This window comes from Microtus ochrogaster, chromosome 1 (genome assembly GCF_000317375.1).
Source record: "Microtus ochrogaster isolate Prairie Vole_2 chromosome 1, MicOch1.0, whole genome shotgun sequence".
In the NCBI taxonomy this organism is placed as follows: Eukaryota; Metazoa; Chordata; class Mammalia; order Rodentia; family Cricetidae; genus Microtus; species Microtus ochrogaster.
The window spans coordinates 16,697,671-16,708,640 of record NC_022009.1 but is presented as its reverse complement, the minus strand read 5'-3'; the positions used below and the strand labels follow the sequence as shown (position 1 = coordinate 16,708,640).

Here is a 10,970-nt window from a genome sequence, read left to right as displayed (position 1 = left end):
TAGACCAGGCTGGTCTCGAACTCACAGAGATCCACCTGCCTCTGCCTCCCGAGTGCTGGGATTAAAGGCGTGCGCCACCACCGCCCGGCCACATGTACAATTCTTATGTGTCAATTTTATAAAGAAAAAAGAGGCAGTTATTGAGTGCCTGTTGAATGTCATGCCAGGTGCTCAGCAGAGGTAAGTGGTAATAAACAAGGTCTCAAAGGCCTTCCACCCCAGGGACACACATAGAGAAGACCTTTCACTGGTGGTGGCAGTTGTCACATCTGCCAAGGGAAGGCCAGTCAGCGGTGTTGGTGATACCGTACCACAGAGATGTATGACAGGCGTTTCCATCATGGTGATGCCCCATAGCCTCCCGAGCAGCCTCGCTGTTACGGCCATGCTAGATGGGATGCGAGTCCACACCAGTCTCTGAAGCGCAGTGTGCACACACCCGTGGGTCCACATAGCTGCTAAGCCAGGGTGGGTACAGGGAGGTGCAGCCGAGAAGGTAGAGTCAGAAAGGAAAGCTACGAAGGAGAAGCTGCAGGAGTTCAGATGCAGATCACAGGGAGCTGTGAGGGCCCCTGGGTTTTGAACAGTCACAGCTGTTTAGCTTTATGTCAGCAGTAATGGTTGCCCAGTGTGGAATTATTTGAATGTTTAGATGACCAAGAAGAGGAGAACCTGAAAGTCATGTCTATTAGATTTTGATTGATAACCAAAGCCTGTCTCTGTGGTGTGTGTCATACCATCTGTCCCCTGCTTTGTCTCATGAACTGATATCATGATTTATATCATGATTCCTGTCCCCCGCCCTCTCTATCCCCACCATCACAGACAGTGTTAGTGTGACCAGGGTCTTTTCTCTTGTCTTCTTTCTGTGTAGTCGAATTGTGGACAAGCTGCACGACAGCAGCAGTGGAATCCGGCCGTGTCCCAACATGGAGCAGGGAAGCACCTACAAAAAGACCTTCCTAGGTGAGCTTGTCTGTCCCATGGCCAGGTTGGAGATCTGGGACATAGTGACTGGGTGCTTATCCGACTGCTTGACCAGTTTATAACAGGGACCGAGCTGCCTGTGAAGAAATGGGACAGGCTGTGAGGGCCACCTGTGGGTTTGGCTACAGCTCTGAGCATTGGCTGTGACCCTCAGGCTGCTCTGTGGTAGAACCTGAGACTTCCCAGGAGGGTAAGGTCGGTGAGGTAGCTCACCGAGCCCCTGAGTAGGCTAGGGTAGAGCTGACCCACGATCTGACAGGTTTGTCCTTGTCCTGACACAGGCTCCTCCTTGGTGGACTGGCTCATCTCCAGCAACTTTGCAGCCAGCCGTCTGGAGGGGGTGACCCTGGCCTCCATGCTTATGGAAGAGAACTTCCTCAGGCCAGTTGGGGTCCGGAGCATGGGAGCTATTCGTTCCGGGGATCTGGCCGAGCAGTTTCTGGATGACTCCACAGCCCTGTACACTTTTGTAAGTTAAAGGTTAGGCTTTCCTTGCCGTGAGGGGAGAGGGGAGGAAGTGGCAACTCCCACAGTTGGGAGTCTGGAGCCAGAGGGAAGGCCCAGGGTATGGGGAAAAAGGGGCTTCTGTGTTGAGGAATCCTCTTTGCAGTTGCAGCCGCCATGGCCTGGGTTTGGGGTTAGTTTGTCACAAGCCCTTGTCTTCCCCTTCCCACCAGGCTGAAAGCTACAAGAAGAAGGTCAGCTCCAAGGAGGAGATCAGTCTCAGCACCATGGAGTTAAGTGGCATAGTGGTCAAGCAAGGCTACCTATCCAAGCAGGTATGGCTGCCCTTGAGCCAGAGGAAATGTAGAGCTGTCACACTTGAAGGAGGCAGGAAAGAGCCCAGAGGGAGGCAGGAGCTGAGGATGCTGGAGTATCTTCTTTATTAGTGGGCTCCACAAAACAGGCCCCCCCCCCCAGCCGCAAGAGGCAAGTGAAGGACCCACACATACTCATTCTCACCTACACGTGCCAGACCCAGGAACTGTTTCGAAAAAATGTACACACAAGTAATTGTCACATTAAAAAGCAACTTCTGCTGGGCGCTGCTGGTGCATGCCTTGAACCCTAACACTCAGGAGGCAGAGACAGGAGGATCTCAGTGAGTTCTAGGCCAGCCTGGTCTATAGAGGGAGTTCCAGGATAGCCAGTGCTAGCCTGTCAGAGTGAAAAACGGTGAAAATCAAACATAGAATAAAATAAAATAAAAAGCCCAAATATACATGGAGCTATAGGGTTGCTTTTGGACCAAGTTGACCTTCAGTTGGGTTCAGTGAGGCCTAGGAACAATGTGGGCTGTGAACTGCTGAACCAGTTGCTGTTTGTTCTGTCCTCCTCCTTTAAACTTAGTTAAATATATTTAATATTATTAAAAATATTTTTGTGCATATGGGTGTTTTGTCTGTGCGTTTGTGTGTACAGTACTTAGAGAGATCAGAAGAGGGATTTGGATCTTCTGGAACTGGTGTTACAGATGGTTGTTAGCGTCCCCTTCAAGGGCAGCAAATGCTTCACTGAACAGCCATCTCCCCAGCCCCTTCGCCTTCTTGTTTTTCAGTGCTGGGAATTGAACTCAGGGTCTTGTGCTTGCTCGGCTAACAACCCTACCACTGAGCTCCAGTCCCAGCCCTTTAGTGCTTCCCTTCCGGAGTGTTGGGGTGACATGTCCCTTTCCCTTCAGTGCTAACTCTTAGCTCTCTCTCAACTAGTGTGTTATTATGACCGCGGTGCCGCTAAGCAGGGGTGGCGTTACTGTGATCCCTGAGTCTCTTGCAGACTGTCCTTGGGATGTAGTCCCATTGGAGCAGGCTGGCTTGCCGGGGCTTTGTCAGATGGACACAGGGAAGAGGGAAGGAAATGTAGAGCTTGAGCCCTTTCTTTCCCACAGGGGCACAAGAGGAAAAACTGGAAGGTGCGCCGATTTGTTCTGAGGAAGGATCCAGCTTTCCTGCACTACTATGACCCTTCTAAAGTGAGTGACCCCTGTCCCTTGGGACTGTGCTGCTTCCGGAGTCTGTGCAGACCGGGCAACAGCTGTGTGTCCTCTCCCGCATCGCACCATGGTTCCTTGCCGTCCATACCTCTCTGTCAGAGTTGTCTGCTCTGTGTGTGGTCTTCTGTACCCACTTGCCATGAGGACCTTCATTCTTTTACTTTCCCCAGAGCCTGCTCTGCGGGGAGAGGGAGACTCCTAAGTGGTGCTCCCACCCTCTTCTTCCAGCTGGCCTACAAATCCTGCCTCCCTCAGCTTCTTGTTTTCACCTTTGAAATTTTCTTTTTATTGTATTTAATTTATACATTACTTTTTGAGTCTGGAATTGTTGCTCCATGTTTCTCATAAATATCACCTCACTATCTCGTGCTGAGTTTTTCTAATCAAAAGAAAAATGGCGCTCTAGTCGGGGAGTTCAGCCTTGACTGATATGAGTTTCAGTCAGGACCCCTTAGCCTAATGGAGGAACCCTCTCAATTCCCCGCCGAGCACAATGTGTGCTAAGGCCTAGGAAGAGGGATAGGAGGAGAGCTAACTGAGGGACCAAACTCTTGGGCCTCCAGAAGGCACCCGTTGATCTGTAAGTCCTAGTACTGTTGTTACCATGGCTGTCTCCAATCCTTTTTTTTTTTTTTTGATTTTATTTTTAAAGCTAGCATAGCATGTAGCCTTGGCTGGTCTCAAACTCGTGTAGCCAAGATGAACTTGAATGTTGGGATTACAGGCATGTGCCATCTTTCCAGATTGAACCCAAAACTCTGTGTAGGATAAACAGGGATGCTAACAACTGAGCTACATCTCCAGCCACACTAAGCCTTTTTGAAACTTGGAAAATATCAACAAATGTATAAGCTTTTAACTCTTAATCTAGAGTCAACTGCTTTGTGCCCTTGCTGAGTCCAGGGCCTTTTGCTATTAATCTGCTCTAAGACTTTGCTATTACCCTTCTTATTGCTGGGTTAAATCTATCCCAGTACCCAGGACCCGCTTCTCAAGGCCAAATCAGTCTCTCCTTGAAACTGCCTGCAGTAGATGCCTGCAGTGCTGGGCCCCTTTTGACGTTTTCCTCCTCTGGTATCTAAGTCAACACTTCTTTATTGTTATTTAACTGCTTTAGCTTTGCCCAAGGGCCGAGGCTTCTAGTGTGCAAAGTTGCTCTTTAACCATCCAGATACCATAAACCTGTCTTGCTTCATGCCGAGCACATAATTAGAGACTTACATAGCAATGTCCAATGTGCAGGAATACCTGTCATAACTGTGTATTGTTGACAAAGGTTAAAGAAGCCAGGGCATGCTTCTGGTGGAAGGTCGGATGAGACTGTTGCTTAGTGCACTGCTGCTACGACCAGGCCCCAAACGCTTCACTGGTACACGTTCCTTGGGCAATGATGCCCAAGTTCAGCCACATCTATTACAGACAATTTGAAGTGCTTTAGCAATGGCCTGGCAGGTCAGGCGTAGGGGAAGATGCGTTTTTTCTGTGTTCATGGAGTTACTAATCAGTCTCTCCTCCACAGGAAGAGAACAGGCCGGTAGGTGGATTTTCTCTTCGAGGATCCCTTGTGTCTGCTCTGGAGGATAATGGTGTTCCTACTGGTAAGGAACAACTTCAGCTCTGGCTTGAAGACCTCTGGGGCCTCCATCAGCATGTCATTAATGCCCCTGGGGAGGTGGTGAGGGCCTGAGCTCTGAGAATCAAGTGGGACTTTCCTCAGTGAGACAACGATGTGATCTTTGAAGTTCATTTTAGAAACAAAGGAAAATGCTGTGTGGGATGTTGTGTTTTAATACAACTGAACAATCCTTATTTTTTATATTCTTAGTTTCTGTGCTGATGGCCCATAAGCTTCCATCTAAGTTGCAGCTAAGGGCCACAGTTTTTTTATGTTTCATTTCTTAAAGTTTTTTTTAAAGTTTTATTTATTTATTATGTATACAGTATTCTGCCTGCAGGTCAGAAGAGGGCACCAGATCTCACTATAGATGATTGTGAGCCACCATCATCTGGTGCTGGGAACTGAACTCAGGTCCTCAGGAAGAACAGCCATCTCTCCAGCTCCATGCTTTCATTTCCTATCCACAATAATTTTAGTCTCCAGCTATGATAGGAAGGTAGTATCATTTCTATCTTGTGGATGGAGAAATAGACACAAAGTCAATTCTAAGCAAACATGAAATTCTATGCCTCTTTTAACATAAATAGGCGATTTTTTGATGTGAATGAAACTGTAGGTCTCTGGGTAGCATGGGCAAGCAAGCAAGCTGCAAATGTCCAGAATAAGCACTGGTAGGCTTTACGGTTGTAGGGAGTGGAAATGCCTTAGCGTTTGTCTTAGTTGATGCTCAGCTTCTTTAAGCTAGAAGTTGACATGGATGTTTAATACTTTTCTCCTGTGTAGGAGTTAAAGGGAATGTCCAAGGAAATCTCTTCAAAGTGATTACGAAGGACGACACACACTATTATATCCAGGCCAGCAGCAAGGCTGAGCGAGCAGAGTGGATTGAAGCTATCAAGAAGCTAACATGACCTACGGGAACAGGACCAGGGATCAGCCGATACAGATGGGATTTCATGGAGAACTGGAGTACAAGACTGGACTTGGGATATGGCTCAGAGGTAGAGGACCTGCCTAGGCAATCCTGAGGCCCCGGGTTCAATTCTTGGAAGTGTTTAACATTGTCCCTTTTGTACTGCTTTGGAGCGAGACTACTCAAGATGGTTCCTTAGATGATACTGGTGGAGTGACTTCCCTCCGTCTTCCTGTCAACGACTTGAAAAGCTAGAACAGCTGTTAGGCAGCTGAAGGACAGAAATCTGTCTTGCAAGGCAGTGGTGGGGCACACCTTTAATTCCAGCACTTGGGAGGCAGAGACAGGTGGATCTCTTTGAGTTCGAGCCCAGCTTGGTCTACACAGAGAAGTCATCTCAAGAAACCACAAACACAAAAAAATTTGTGTCTTTGGGGACCATAGTAGTATGTATCTCTTTGTTGGAACACTAACTCAGACTCAAGATACTTTTCTTAAGTGATTTCAACAATTCACATTTCTGGAATTAATAAAGATTGACATTTATTTCTATAGTTCTTATACAGTTCTATGATCCCCACAGGTTTACTCCCTGTAAGGCCCTATGTATTACAGAAACTGGTTATGGGAAAACGTCAAGCAACCTGTCACTGTGATGACATATCTCACAGTGGGGATGCTGGCAGACTGTTTAATGTTCACAGGATAAGACAGCAAATATACAAGTCACAGACTCTTGAAAAAATTTGTCAAAAAAAAAAAGAGACAGAAATACAGGTTTTTCTGTACAAAATGACATCTCTGAACAACAAAGATACAAAGGGCAAAGTTAAATCAAGGGCTAAGACTGGTCTAAAGATGAAATTAACTGAACTAAGTGAAGAAATTTGGAAGGTTAACCTGAAGTGAAAAGTCTTTATCATAGTGTTTTTATAAACATTTTTATTAACTTTATAATCTGGCACAAGTCATGGAGAGCATTCTTGCCAAGGACAATGGTGTGGACTTTGATAAAATACATAACTTACATTTATTTAAGGGGAATGGATATTCCTAAAGTGCCTAAGTAAAAACTTCTCTCAAAATAGATTTCCTCTTAAAAATGCCGGCTCGTTTGGCATTTTTACAGGTTTAATGTACCCAGTTACTTTTAGGATATTGACAAGTGCATATCTGAATTAAGTTGCATTTGGTTTGATATCTTCCTGCCTCCAAACTGACACAGCCATACCTCCCAGGACTAAGGGTGGGACAAGGATTCTCAAGGGTTCTGAAACAGGTAAAGACAGCTTCAGACAAAGCAGTAAAGCTGGCAAGGTAGCAGAACGTTTATCCCTACTCACATTAATAGTTCTTGATGGAAAAGGAAGAAACTAGAACACAAAGGACTGGTGCACACAGCAGAATGTGCTGCTACTCAGCGGCACAGAGACTGACACAGCTCTGCAGCTCATTAAGAACTTGACCATCTTCAAAAACAAAACACAGCCGGGCGATGGTGGCGCACGCCTTTAATCCCAGCACTCAGGAGGCAGAGGCAGGTGGATCTTTCTGAGTTCGAGGCCAGCCTGGTCTACAGAGCTAGTTCCAGGACAGGCTCCAAAGCTACAGAGAAACCCTGTGTCTCAAAGTACCAACAAAACAAAACAAAACAAAGCAAAACCACCCCAAGCTTTAACATATTCATGAGAATTGGTATGTTTGACTATAAAACTGATATAAAAGCAGTTTCAACATTTAATTTTTTTAGTCCATTTCAAATAATGTAGGAAACAAAACACTGCTCATTTTGTTGTATGGATTAATGACTGTAATCCGAGGCAGAAGAGGGAAAACAGAACTGTGAGCATTGTTAATGAGAAGGCTTTGGTGGGAAAACCAAGACGTGGTAAGTTGTTCTATTGGCTGTCCATTCTGCTGTCTTCCATGGCTGAGTATTCTGGACCTCAAGGATCTCAGTTCTCACAATGTTAGTGAAGGACTGATCTTTACTCTGGCTAGGGTCACCATTTACACAACTGTGTTCATCAAGAAAGTCTAGATGGGATAAAAATCATCATGGAACCCCAGCTATTTTTAATTTTTGGTTTTGAGACAGGGTTTCTCTGTGTAGCCTGTCTGTTCTAGAACTACTCTGTAGACCAGGCTGATCTAGATGCTACCATGTCTGGCTTCAACTGTTTTTTTTTTTTTAATATAAAGATTTTTCAGTAAACAATTACCAGGAAAAGGGCACTTGTTATATTTGATAATATATTTTTTTTTCTTTTCTGATAATGGGGACTGATCCCATGCTAGGCACAGACTAGGCTAACAACTATATTCTTAAATCCTTAGAGCAGTTGCCCAAACTGGTCTCTAACTTGTAGTGTTCCTATGTTTCTGGAACAGCTGGGGTTATAGTTGTTACTGCAGCTTTGATAATATACCTCCATATTTTGCTTTGTAAGCTTGAATTTTTTTTTTTTTTTGGAAATAGGGTGTCAGTCACTATGTAGTCTTAGATGGCCTGTAACTTGATATACAAACCAGCTAGGCCTTCAGCTCAAATCTGCCTGCTAGGATTAGGATTAAAAGCGTACACTACCATAACTAGTCCTAAACTTGTTTCTTGATACTTTTAGACCAGTGGTTCTCAACCTGTGGGTTGCGATTCTTTTGGGGGTTGAATGACCTTTTCACAGGGGTTGCCTAAGACCATCGAAAACCAGAGATATTTTCAATAAGATTCATAACAGTAGCAAAATTACAGTTATGAAGTAGCAATGAAAGCAATAACAACCAGCAACATGGCATGCCAACTGGCGAGCACTATTCCTTAGAAATGGATCATCTGAGGTTAGACCATTAGATTAAAAAGCTAAGACTACTATGCTAAACAAAAAACTCTCCTAAGTGGCAAAGTATCCCCCCAACACTAATTTCCAATCCTCTTGAGACACAGGGCTAGCAATGGTTGCAAAGGCTGATCAACAATTCTGGGCTCAAGGAATCTTTCCACCTCAGCCTTCTAAGTACTAGAGGATATGCTACCATGCCCAACTCTAGAACTCTAGAACCCTTACTACTCAATCTAGTACTAGACTGACTAGGCTTTTAAGTTTGCCTAAAGATAATAAATAGTACAAGTATCCTAACACAAGCATGCCAAACTAAATAATTTTCTACATTTTTTTTTTTTTTTGATTTTTCGAGACAGGGTTTCTCCGTAGCTTTGGTGCCTGTCCCGGAACTGCCTCTGCCTCCCGAGTGCTGGGATTAAAGGCGTGCGCCACCACCACCCGGCAATTTTCTACATTTTGATGACAGTAGCTGTAGCTTCTTATGTGTTACTAGTCTGTGAAGGTAAAAAAGGAACATTAAAAAATTTCATAACAGTAGCAAAATTATAGTTATGAAGTAGCAATGAAAATAGTACAACCAGCAACATGGCATGCCAACTGGCGAGCACTATTCCTTGGAAATGGGTCTTCTGAGGTTAGACCATAAGATTAAAAAGCTAATAGACTACTATGCTAAACAAAGAAAAAACTCATATATATATATATATATATATATATATAAAAATATCAACTAAAGATCTAAGTAGTACCTACCAGATAAAGAGGAAATGTCCCCTTCAGTTGGGAGATGCTGCTCAGAGTAACTACATCAAAGCAGCAGAGCTTTATAAAGACCCTTAGATTTATAACTTTAAGGGACACAGTTTAGTATACACCAAAGGGACTGATGACTTCTCTTATCCAAGGTGTCACTGGTCTCAAACAGGTTAACAGGCACATAATTCTTTAATTTAATTTCAAGGTTTTTCTCCACTTGGGATCAAATTCACTACGGTTAAATTTACAATGGCTTCCCTGCACCTTCCTTCTGAAAGTCTGTTACTGCAAAGGTCACTTCATTACTTACCGTTTACTTCTCACATAGAGAATTAGGATCTGAACATTCAGACTAGTTTTAACTGGTGACAAGAAGGAAGAAGCTTAAAGTTAAATATCCCAGAAATTTATTTGATGTTGGCTTGAATACATTTTATATAGGAAGGTTGGGACTTTTTGTGTTGGGTGCCCCTGGTAAATCTCATGGAGGCACTGAATCCAGAGACATCAGAAATGGAAACCGAAAGCCCAATTTTAGGGCTGCTCTTTAAGATTTGCCTCTGGTCAAATCAAGCCACTTCTTAAAAAAATGCTTGAGGTGTTAGAGCTTCTTTGTGGCTAACACAAGGAGGGCAGTTAGGTTCTGGTTTGTTGAGCACTTGAATACTTGGAAATAAAAATATTCAGCTTTGAAGTTTTCAATACTGGAAAACTTTCAAGTCTAGGGTTTCCAGCCAGGAAGGGCAGCTTTGTATTCCTTAAATCACTGTTTCCCACAAGGCTAATCTTCAGCTTTGGCTTCCATTTCTTCTGCGTCATCATCTCCATCCACCTCTGCATTTTCTCTTTCTAGCCGTTCCAGCTGCCTTGCAAGCTCAGTCTCATCTGTGTCTGTGACCACTTTAGGCTGTGGAAGAGGCATAAATTCAAAATGAACTGAACAGCAGAGCAGATTGGATTTCAATAGTATTACTGGCCAGTGTTTAAAATATAACTTAAGTACTTTCATTTCTAATAATTCAGTCATACCTTTGCTGACTTACCTCCGAATAAGTTCTATTAGCTGAAAATTAAAACAAAATACAAGACAAGACAGTACAGGCAAATAGTGCACACGATGGCGCAACAGTACTTTCTGCCATTTTAATAAGCTTAACTGAAAACATGAATTCAGTGATCACAAAGACCACCAATGTCCTGCTTTAAAAAAAAAAGAAGGTTATTCTGGGTTCAAGATAAACTATGCTTCCTCAGAGAATGAATTGTTCTATACACACAGACATACAGTATATGGAAATTAGGTTCTGTTCATATAGTGATGAGGGAAAGACAGATTATTGTTTGAGACAGGGCCTCCTTATGTAGACAAGGCAGCCCTACTGCCTTTGCCTCCCAGTGCTGAAATTAGATTGGTGTCACTGCCTAGCAATTTTTTTTATTATCTATTTTTCTCCTTGAGGGGAAAACCCCTAACACCACTGGCCCAAATGTCTATCCCAAATATGACAGCCTAGTGCTAATAGTTCTTATTACCAAACAACTCCCTCTTTTATCAATGGTTACTTTATACTTAGTATCTAACTAGGCAGGTAGCTTTGGTATGCTAACAAGACTGGCTCTGAACTGTAGGCAATCATCCTGGCCTCAGTTTCCCAAGCACTGAGATTACAGGCATGGGCCGTCATATTCAATTCATCTGATACAATACTCTATTTATAAATAGAGTGTGGGAATGCGTGCCATGGTGTGCTTTTGAAGTTGATTTGGTTTTTTTTTTTTTTTTTTTTGGTTTTTCGAGACAGGGTTTCTCTGTGGTTTTGGAGCCTGTCAGCTGCTTGGTGATAGTGAGGTAGACCAGAT

At 43.8% G+C, this 10,970-nt stretch overlaps 2 protein-coding genes across 2 annotated transcripts in view; one reads left to right on the top strand and one right to left on the bottom strand.

The window, feature by feature from the left end:
- Plek2 (pleckstrin 2) overlaps nucleotides 1-7,283 on the top strand; it is a 14,902-nt gene extending 7,619 nt beyond the window's left edge. Inside the window, exons 4-9 of the mRNA XM_005343254.2 lie at nucleotides 875-966; nucleotides 1,269-1,456; nucleotides 1,665-1,766; nucleotides 2,876-2,959; nucleotides 4,500-4,578; nucleotides 5,382-7,283. Coding sequence (XP_005343311.1) covers nucleotides 875-966; nucleotides 1,269-1,456; nucleotides 1,665-1,766; nucleotides 2,876-2,959; nucleotides 4,500-4,578; nucleotides 5,382-5,509 — 673 coding nt within the window. The 3' untranslated portion in view covers nucleotides 5,510-7,283. The remainder of the gene's footprint in view (nucleotides 1-874; nucleotides 967-1,268; nucleotides 1,457-1,664; nucleotides 1,767-2,875; nucleotides 2,960-4,499; nucleotides 4,579-5,381) is intronic.
- A 2,211-nt stretch (nucleotides 7,284-9,494) lies between these two features.
- Eif2s1 (eukaryotic translation initiation factor 2 subunit alpha) overlaps nucleotides 9,495-10,970 on the bottom strand; it is a 20,491-nt gene continuing 19,015 nt past the window's right edge. The window contains exon 8 of the mRNA XM_005343252.2: nucleotides 9,495-10,017. Coding sequence (XP_005343309.1) covers nucleotides 9,892-10,017 — 126 coding nt within the window. The 3' untranslated portion in view covers nucleotides 9,495-9,891. The remainder of the gene's footprint in view (nucleotides 10,018-10,970) is intronic.